The sequence below is a fragment of the Octodon degus genome, unplaced genomic scaffold (assembly GCF_000260255.1).
Source record: "Octodon degus isolate 3935 unplaced genomic scaffold, OctDeg1.0 scaffold00055, whole genome shotgun sequence".
Classification (NCBI taxonomy): domain Eukaryota; kingdom Metazoa; phylum Chordata; class Mammalia; order Rodentia; family Octodontidae; genus Octodon; species Octodon degus.
This window is the reverse complement of record NW_004524631.1, coordinates 4,478,397-4,489,184: the sequence shown is the minus strand read 5'-3', so window position 1 is coordinate 4,489,184 and position 10,788 is coordinate 4,478,397. Positions and strand designations below refer to the sequence as shown.

Sequence of the window (10,788 nt, the reverse complement as noted above, 5' to 3'; positions counted from 1 at the left end):
GAGATTGAACTCAGGCCCTTCCACTTGCCAGGCAAGTGCTTATTCTACTAAGCCTTCTCTCCAGCCCCATTCTGACTTTAATGTTCTTGATATGGAGTCAATTGCAAGACCCCCAGTCAACTAACCTGTTCTTTGTTGCCTTTACCTGCAATATGGAGAATTTTATAGGTGAAGAAAAGGCACATGAGGAACTGGACGTGGTGGCACATGCCTGTAATCCCAGAACCTGGGAGGCTGAGACAGGAGGATTGCTGCAAGTTCGAGATCAGCCTGGGGGGCTACAAAAATGGGCACAAGGCCAGCTTGATCTTCATAGCAAGACCCTGTCTCATAAAATGAAAAGTCACATGGGAAACCATCTAACCCTAAGGTGCTCAGTGAGGATGAACCCAATTTGAGCAAAGCTGGTGTACTAATGAGCTTTGCCAGCTCTAAAGCTCTACTCAAACTGTAGTTAGTGCCACACCTTTCACTTGTGCCCTGCTCTCTGACAAAACTTTTTGTTCTTGATCCTTTGCCACTTGCTCCATGCTCCTGTGCTATCCCCTGAGTCCCCACCCTGTTACCTCCTGGACCTCGCCTCCCACCATTTGTCTCTTAGCTCACTTGTTTCTCTTCCTATTGGCTGCCTACCATTTTCAAACCTGCTAAGGTGTCTCTGCCTCAGGGCCTTTGTCCTGAACACTGTCGCCCTGAATCCTTTTCCTCAACTTGGCTTGCTCGCAAACCCACTTCAATTCTTGATCAAATATGACCCTTCCACTGAGGTCTTTCTACATTGTCCTATTTAATATTGTACCCTGTTGCTCTCACATGGCATTCCCCATCTGTCATACTCTGCTCTACTTTCCCCATAGTCCCATCACCACCTAAGACACTACAGAACCTATTTATTGTTTCTTTGTCCATTCCTCCTATAAATTCATATTACACAAGGGCAAGGATTTCTTTTTCTATTTTATGTATTGCTATGTCTCCAGAACCTGAAACAGAGAGTCACATACTAGATTTTAAGTAAATATTATTTGATAAATGTTGTTGAGTGAAATAACATTATGTTGTCCATTAAAATGATAGAGAATGTTGTATATAGTTGAACTTTGATTTGGATGTAAGGATTGAAGGTCAAGTTGGTATTTATATTAAAGGAGAAAAATGTTCATGAGAAGTAAAGCAATAAGAATGTTCATTCTTTCCGTAATGAAGTGTGGGACAATGTGATTTTTTTTCCTAATAAGATGCCTATTGAGCCTCAGTTCTGCCTGATCAGGGTCAGCTTCACAATTCTCTGTTTCATTCCACAACTTCCCTTACGAAACACTGTGTAACTTGCTTGCAAAATGCATCTTCCTCTAGTAAAAAGATAATTTGATAATTTGTACACTTCAATCATATTGACATTTCCTTTTGCAAGTGCCTCCAAATTTTTTAGGACTGATAAGAGATAGACATGTGACACAGCACCCTGTATTTGTTTAGGGCCTTTTATTCAAGGCTTTCTAAGCACCTTACAAATATTGGTTCAGAGACTCTCCTAGCTCTATTCTGATAGGCAGGTGACACACCGTTTTCCTAGAATTTCTGAGCTGAGTTATTTAAAGTTACCAGCTGCTAGACAGTATGCAGTGAGGAGACTGTAGTACCTTGAGGACTGAGCCCTATTACTCCTGGAATATGTGGCTTGAAGACCATGTCCTAATGAAGACTTTGAAGCAGAGTGAGTTAGATCACTGGACCCAGACCAAGAGAGCTCAATGACCTGGACAGTAGGGACCTGGATGCCCAGAAGTTTGCAGGGAATAGGTCAGGCCTCCACTGGGTCATACAGGCCCCATTTTCTTCAGCTGTCAGCGAAGGGGTCTGAGAACATGATTGTTCAAATCTCTTACAACTTCAATAGTCAAAGTCATTCTCAGCTACCAGATGGTGCCAAAGAAAAAATCAGAGCTGGATAGTAAGGAAAGGAGGAAAAGCGTATTTTATTCAGTAATATTGCAATAGAAGAGGGGAAAAACAACCTTAGTATAGAACTGGTTTAATTCCAAATATAGCATAGGCAAGCAGGAATTTATAGCCCAGGAGCAGGGTGGGGTCAGTGAATGGAAAAATACTAAGAGGAAACTTCAGGGATAAAGGGAATATTCTGCTAAACCAATCTACTAAGATTTTTTTGCTGAAGACAGTCCAGGGTGTCCAAATTAGATGATGGTGAATAAAAGCAAACAGATATTGAGAAGGAACAAATAAGCATAGACAATGAGGATGGGGGAATTCTTCTCAAACAGACTTAACAGACTTGCTAAAATAGGATTTTAATAAACCAGGAATGGTGGCACACATCTGAAATCCCAGCACTTGGGAGGGTGAAGCAGACAGACCATGATGCTCAAGGACAATTTGGGTTACTTAAATGGGTTCAAGACCAGCCTGTACCCTGCCTCAAAAAAAATTAGTTAATTAATTATAGGAGGCCGGGGAGATAGTTCAGTAGAACAAGCGCTTGCCTGGCAAGCACAAGGGCCTGAGTTCAATCCCCAGTTCTACCAAAAATAAATAAATAAATAAATAAATTAATTAAAATAAAATTTTAAAAAAGATTCTTTAAAATCCTTTAAAGGAGTTTATAAGGAAGTACACAGATGACCAAGTAAAATGTTCAGGAACCTGACTACAGTTTCATCAAGCCAAGAATCTTTGTTGGTGGTCAATTTTCCACTTATCTTAAGCAGCTTTACAGCCAGCTTGTCTAAAAGCAAATTACCTATTTTGTCTCCAATAGTCATTTTTTCTGCTCTAACTTCCCATTCCTTGTCTTGGGAACTCAATTTCAAAACCTGGGGTGACTTTGACTCAATCTTCTTTAAAACAACCTTTCTCAAGCCAAAGCATACATGCAAATTCTTGAGGGATGTTTCTGAAATGCGGGTCCTAAGCCATAGGTCTGGGTGGGCCCAAGTGTCCATATGGCTCAGAAGTTCCAGCTGATGCCCATGCTGCTAGTGAGAGGACTGTACTTGAGGCTGCGCTTTAGGCAGAAAAGGCCCACACCATTTCACTATGTGTTCCTTCTTTCTTCTTGTTGTACAACCCTCCCAGTCTCATCACTTCCTACTCCTGCTAAGATTTGATACCTGGATAACTTCAATGGCCAAACTAATAGAATTGCTCCACAGAAGGAGGTGAGCGGTAAGTGAGCAAGCAAAGGGCCATCCATAGCTACATTTGCTGCCCATCGCTCGCTCACATTCCCGCCTGACCTCAATCCTGTCAGATTAGTGGCAGCATCGGGTTCCCATAGGAGCGGGAGCCCTACTGTGAACTGCGCATTCAAGGGATATAGATTGCACTCTGTCTTAGAATCTAAGGCCTGATGATCTGAGGTGGAGCTGAGGTGGTGATGGTAGTCCTGGAGAGCAGCAACAAATGCAGGTGAATATTGGCAGAGAAGTTTGACTACACAGCCAAGATCATAAGTCGAAATCTTATCAATGAGTGTCAAGTGACAAGCTGCATCTGTTGGTAGGCTTTAAGTCAGAATTCAACACTTACTTTAATCGGGAATGACCCACCCATTATTTTATTCATCGAGCCCATCATACTTCTGCTCACACTGCATGCTTGTCTTGGTCATCATTTTGGTAAGCCCATAGGCAACCCTAGCCAAAATCAGTAAGAAGATGCTTGTATGTGAATAAGTCATCCTATATTAATATCATTATTCTAAAAGTTTCTATTTCTACTGTGACCACTCACTGCTCCCTCCAGTAATTCATCTGCTTCTATGAGCTGCATCCTTTACTTAAGCATTTTAGTGATTTGGTGGTTAGGCTGGCGCAATAGCTCAGTGGACTAAAGCGCCTGCTTAGGCAAGCTTAGGCAAGCGCAGAGACCGTGGTTCAATCTCTGGTACCACATGCCATGCCAGCCCCTCCCCCTGGGCAGGCTGAGCCAGCCACAGAGTCCGTGTGTAGTGGCATACTGTAACCCCAGCACGGGGAGGCTGAAAATAGGAGGATCACTATGAGTCCAAGCTATGTAGTGAGACTCTGTAACAACCAATTACATTTAAAAAAATAATAATAAAGATTTGATGGGAGGACTCATGGCTACCATGCAAGTGCAGTCAAAGTTGTTAGCAACACTGGGCACAAAACCCAAGCAATATCAGTGACAGTGCTCAGAAAGCAAGCCAACCAATAGCAGGTTCAAAAAGCAGAGGAAGGAGGGTGTTCTACCTATTAGGGTTCGGTGCCCTCCGCACTGTCCTTCCACCCAACTCTACTGTTTCACCCAAGCTTTCAGCTCCCAGACACCCCTTCTTTCTCATTTCTCTGCATGCTTGACTTGTCTATTCCCAAATCACTTCCTTTTTAAACTGTTTTCTCTTCCCTATCTAAAACTAAAATTTACAAAAAGAGAAAAGGATGGCTGTGACCCTTGGAGGAAAAATACCTTTGTCCCATGCATGGTGTGGGGCACTAGATTCCTAAGCTGCTGAGCTGCACCCCATTCCCATCCCATCCCCAGGCTGAATTTAACATGTTACTGAACTGCGTTCATACCCAGCCTACTCTCTGAAAGGTCTTTTTCAAAGTTTTGTGTAAATAAAGCAAAATTCAAGATGACAGTTACAACAGAAGTAACAGGCAACAGCAATTCTGCAGTATTTTTCAACTTTTGAAAGGAAAGAAATAGCTCATGCCAAAGTAATTAAGGCATGGTGGGATCCAAGCATCTGATAACGTCAGTTATCTTCTGCAGCAGAGGAGTGTAAGTCTGTCTCCTTTGCTTTTATCTTGCTTTCACATTTTTCTCTGATTCATGACAGAAGAGTGATAGGTCCATTGAGGGCCAAGCCTCTAGAAGCCTAGGCTAGCCCCAGGCTTCCCCCACAGCATCAGTTACAGTTACTCTTATTAATCTACTGTTTGTTGTACTATTTATGCTGGCTCAACCTCCACAGGATCCCTTGGAAACATTCCTCTTGCAGAATCAAACCAAGGACCTCTTTTGACTACAGATGGTTCTGTTTTTATCCATGAGAGTTTTATGTTATGGTCATGCCAAGTCTGGAATGTCAGGCTCAGCTACATGAGAAGTTTTGTGTGAGAGTGTGTGAGTGTATGAGTGTGTGTGTGTGTGTGTGTGTGTGTTTCCTTCCCTCAGATTCTTTAAATCCAACATCAGAATAAAATATGCCAGGAAGATGAAAAGTTAAGTCTCAAAACAACAAGCATCCCAAACTCAGAGCTGCAAAAACAGCACACCACAAAGCCGTATCTATTTCTCTGTCAAAAACCAAAAATGCTGCTTTTAGACTCACGCATACTCAGTGCCTGATGTTCGGCTTATCTCTTCCTGGTGGTTTCTCTTAACCTCAAAACATTCCTTGACTAAGATCAAATGATTTATATGGCTTGAGAATAAGCAATTTCTAGTTTCAATTGCCACAAAGTCTTTATCAGACCTGCTACTAAATCTAAGATGAACTCAAAGGTTTTTTGGAAGAAAGTTTGTTATCAAACGCTCCATTCTTGTGACACTATTCTCTCTTTGTTAACTGTTTTCATTCTGCACTTTGGGCTTTTTTCCTTCAGTAGTGATTATAAGGAAAAACTCTCTTTTGAAAAGCCGGACATCTCTGCACCAGCACAATAAATGCCACATCATGTGTTCATTCTAATGATAATTTTTGTTATTTGAGAAGCAAAGATCATGCATTTGGATCCCTCTGTCAATCTGAGGTTGTCGATTCTCAAGTGAACTCATCTAGCCAATGATCATGCCACTGCTGTGAGGGATTTCGGGGTTCGGTCTCCATGCTAGTTCCTCCTATTTTCAAATTTAGAAATCTGTGGGTAGGATGAAAAAAAATTAGTCCAATTAGAACATAAGGCAAGAGCTATAGAAGCCAGACTCTTGTGATGGTGACACCTTTCAGTAGTGGAGGTTGTAACTGGGACGATAAAGGCAACAGAAAGAACCAAACATTGAGCTTGAATGAATCAAGCCTTTATGACACTAATAGCTTATTTTCCTCATTGCATCACGGTTTCTTCCACAGAGGAAGAAGCGATCCGAGCCATAAATCCATTTAGCCATTTACTGTTTCTTCTAGCTCCTGATAAAGTTGTCAGACTGAGAGACAGATTGAACTCTTTGCAGAGGCACTTGTGTTACGAATGTTATTTTCCCATTTTCTTTTCACAGGCCATCACAGCTGGCATCCTGCTACTGTTGTCTTCCAAACAGTGGACACAGAGATACCTGGTAAATATATAGATGTGGAGTAGACTGGTAAAGTGGTTTTGAAGGTCAAAGCACTACTACATTAGAATAGAACACAGAGAATGGGATTTCCAGTTATAATGGAATTTGATTCTCACGCGGGCTTTGCTAAGATGGATTTCAGTAATAAACTATGTTTCAAATGAGTGATTTTTAAAATCTGATGTCTGCTCCAAACAATTTCTACAAATTCCTGTGATTATAATTGCCCTTAGGGAGGACAGAACCAAGGTTAATGCTCCTGAGTCTCATTTTGAAAGAACACATCTCTGTTCCTCTGCTTTTGTTTGTTTGTTTTTTTTATTCACTTAGTTTTGTGCTGTTGGGAATTGGTACCGGGGCCTCATGCCTGCTGAACCACTGAGCTACAGTCTCACCCTTTAATGTAATATAGTTTGAAGTCTTAAATTCTCAATCCAACTTCTCTTTTTCATCCCTCCCTACATGTCTGCTGAGAGATGAAATACCTGTGATATCTTCCACTTCAACAATCCAGAGACAGATAATCCCATGAAAGAGAAAACTGCCTTATCTGATCAAACCATTCCCATGGCTATGGCTGTGCCTTTCAAACATCAGCATATGTGTGCATCAACAGAAACTCTTGGCAAAGTGTGGGTTCTGATTCACCAGACCTAGGGAAGGTCTGAGATTCTACATTTCTGATAGGCTCTTAATATAACATTAATACTACTGGTCCAGGGAATCCACCCTGAGTGGCAGGGTCTGTGAGGAGCAATTCTAGTGTTTTTGTTGCTGCTGCTGGTTTTTCTTGCTGTTTAATTGAACTCAGTCCCCTGCGCTTGCCAGGCAAGCACTTATTCTATGGAGCTATCTACCCGGCCCCTTGTTTTGTCTTTTTAAGACAGGGTTTCACTATGCAGTTCAGGGTGGTTTAGAACTCACTTTCCAGCCCAGGCTGGCCTCAAATTTGCAGTGATCTTCCTGCCTCTGCCTCAGAGTGCTGGGATTTCAAGTACACACCATGCCTAGTAACAGATTCTGTTTATTCCTTTTTGTTTTCCCTAACCCAGACTGACTCTTTGCAAATGACAGAAATTGAGTTGATTTCCCTTTGACTTCAGTCAACCAGCCTTTGTTTTTTCTTCCTAATGCACACTAGAGGCTAGAATATTAGGATTCAGAGAGGAAGCTGTGATCCGTTTTCTTTCCTTTTCCAGAGGCAGGTCAGCATCTCTTTCCACACTGCTTAGGAGCTCTAGAAATAGCACATCTCTGAAGTAATGTTTGTTTCTGCTTTCTTTTCAGTGGGAAGCTTGTTTCTCCTTTGTGATTCTGAGCATTATGGGATGTCCACTTCACTTTGCCATAGCCTTGGAATCTGCTTTCCTTGGCCCCTATTGCTTCTACTCGTTTTCAGGGGTTGCCGGGACCAATTACCTCGGATATGCGGTTGCCTTTCCCTTTCCATACACAAAATTCCCACTGGTTTGCGTGGACCCACTGCACTATGAAGAATACCACCTGACACTTCAAGCCCTTGACTTGTGCCTGAGCTTTGCTCTGTTCTGTACATCTCTGACAGTGTTCATGAAGATCTCTGCACGACTCATCCAGAATGGACACATCCATGTGAGCTTCAACCAAAGAGAACCTAGAGCTTTACCAATCACAGCGAACAAAATGGAAAATCTCACACAGAAATAGCTCTCTCTCTCTCTCTCTCTCTCTCTCTCTCTCTCTCTCTCTCTCTCTCGTTTGCCACTACAGCCTGTATGATTATGCTACTCAGTGACTGACACAATATAGGTGCTCAATCATTGTTTATGAACAAATGAATAGAAATATATCGATGTGACTTCACATATGTGGAATCTACAGAACTCAAACTCACAGAATCAAAGAATAGTATAGTTGTTGCTGGCACCTAGAAGTGGATGGCAGGGAATAGAAACAATTTGATCAAAGGGTAAACTTTCAACTCCATGATGAATGAGTTCTGGGGAGCTAATGTATAGTATGTATAATGTATAGTCTGGGCATCATGACTAGTGTGCCTACATTGCATACATATAACCTGCTAAGAGAGTAAATCTTAACTATTCTCACCAAACATCTGCACATGGTAACCACGTGAGCTGACAGATGTGTGAGTTAAGCTGATTATAATAAATATTTCGATCACCATGTTATACAGTGTTTAATTTATACAATGTTACTCATAAATTTTTCATTCCTCAATAAAAATCCAAGAATAATGAAGTACAAATAATGCAGGAAATACTAAACTTTTTGTAAGTATTGATTGTGCATCCCTTTATTTTGTTTTAAGTTTGAGAGGTCATAAGGATATAGACTATTTTAGGTAGGTAGGAATGGTCAAAAATATAAACACTAACTGTTCCCTTCAATGAACTAATAGAAATTAATAGTATAATTATCTTACATATATATATATATATATATATATATATATATCCTTTGCCCCACCCCAGTTGTTCTTTCCTTTTGAGCAGTTTCTTTGCTATATCTATTATACCTTTGGATTTTATTTACTCTTTCACTTTTTTACACTAGGGAGACAATGTGATGCTTACATTTGTGAGTCTGATTTATTTCACTGATGAGTGTGGTCTCTAGTTGCAGCCATTTATCTGTAAAAGCCTCAAGGTGATTTTTCTTTATAGCTGAGTAGTACTCCATTGTATAAAAATACCCCCTTTTTATCCATTCCTCCGTTGATGGGCATTTGAGTTGTATCCAATATTTAGCTATAACAAACTGTGCTGCTATAAACATGGATGCACATATATTGCTGTGGTATGGTGTTTTTAATTTATCTGAAAAAATACCCACAAGGGGAATAGCTGGTTCAAGTGGAATCTCTAATCTTAGTGTTTTGAGGAATCTCCACACTAATTTCCTCAGTGGTTATACCAGTCTATGCTGCCACCAACAGTAAAAAAGGATCCCTTTTTCTCTGCAGCCCCTCTAGCATTTGTTGTCAGTTGACTTATTGATGATAGCCATTCTTTCTGGAGTGAGATAGAATCTCAGTGTTGTTTTAACTTGCACTTCTCAGATGATCAATGATGTTGAACATTTCTTCATGCATTTCTTTGTTGTTTGTATTTCTTTTATCTGAGAAGTGTATGTATTCATCTCAGATGCCCATTTTTTTATTTAGTCTTTGAATTTTAGGGCCCTGATGTTTAAAAATACTTTGTGTTCTAAATAGAAGTCCTTTGTCTAAGGGACAGTTGTCTAATTTTTTTCCAACTTGTGGGTTTTCTTTTCACTCTGTTGGTGATTTCTTTTGATGTGAAAAGCTTTTTAATAAGATGAGATCCCAGTTTAATAAGATGAGATTCCAGTTTATTTTTTGAAATATTTCCCATGCAGTTTGGTTTTTATTCATTAACTCTCTCCCAACCCATATATCTTTAAGATTTCTCCTTACATTCTCTTCTAATAGATTTAGTATTTCTACTTTCACATTTAGATCTTTGATCCATTTTGACTTTAACTTAATGCATGGTGTTAGACATGGGTATAGACAATTTTTGCTGAGAAAATATATGTTCAAATAAAATAACCTTGAACAGGGGATGTGGTTCAGTGGTAGAACTCTTGCCTTGCAAGCACAAAACCCTGGGTTCAATCCTAGCACTGAAAAGAAAATAATAATAAAATAACTTTGCATTTTAAACCAAAGCTTTGACATAAGGCTTTGCTGTATAATTTTGTAGTTAATAATGTTGGATTAAAGTTGAATTTTTTGAACACCAAACCCAGAATGTTGTTCATGAAGGCAAGAGTGCTACCACTGAGCCACATCCCCAACCCAAAATAACTGTGTTGGCCAGGAATTGAACCCAGCTCAATGGCTTGGAAGGCAGCTATGCTCACCACTATTCCACCAATGTGGACTATTTCATTTTATTTTCTCTATAAAATTGTTTTAATCAAGACAAATATTAAAAGTGTTTTGTGAAAATTTACTTGACTGCATCCCTAATGTTTTTAGTATTAATCGGTTACAGACAATTTAGTTTCCATCCCATGAATTGCAGAAGATGTACATGTTCTGTGACTAGACAATATATGGAAGAAATTCTCCCCTGATTTCTACTTGTGTACCAACAGAGAGGCTCATACATCCCAACATCAAGCTTGGTTTTCTAGCTCTTTTTGGAAGGACTCACAGTAATACAGAGATGATAATAATACTGAGGAGATAAGACATGCTGAGATAGGGCAATGGGAAGTGATGGAGCAGACCTGTGGTCCCACTTCAAGAGGCTGAAGGAAGTGGATGATAAATCCATGGCTAACATGGGAAGATGCAGTCTCAAAGTAAAAAAAAGATGGGAATGTACATGGTAGAGTACTTGCCTAGCTTGAGCTAGGTCCTACATTCAATCCCCAGTACTCTAGAACAACAACAACAAAATACATATGACGCATCAACACACTTGCACATTTTCCTGAGGCTTAAAGTCACAGAGCTAATGAACTATAGGTCAAAATGAGAACTTA

General features: G+C 40.2%; 1 protein-coding gene across 1 annotated transcript in view; it reads left to right on the top strand.

The window, feature by feature from the left end:
- The window catches only part of Tmem212 (transmembrane protein 212), a 10,797-nt gene extending 2,148 nt beyond the window's left edge, over positions 1-8,649 (top strand). Inside the window, exons 2-3 of the mRNA XM_004633551.2 lie at positions 6,211-6,270; positions 7,558-8,649. Of these exons, the coding sequence (XP_004633608.1) occupies positions 6,211-6,270; positions 7,558-7,956 (459 nt within the window). The 3' untranslated portion in view covers positions 7,957-8,649. The remainder of the gene's footprint in view (positions 1-6,210; positions 6,271-7,557) is intronic.
- The last annotated feature ends 2,139 nt before the right edge of the window (positions 8,650-10,788 follow it).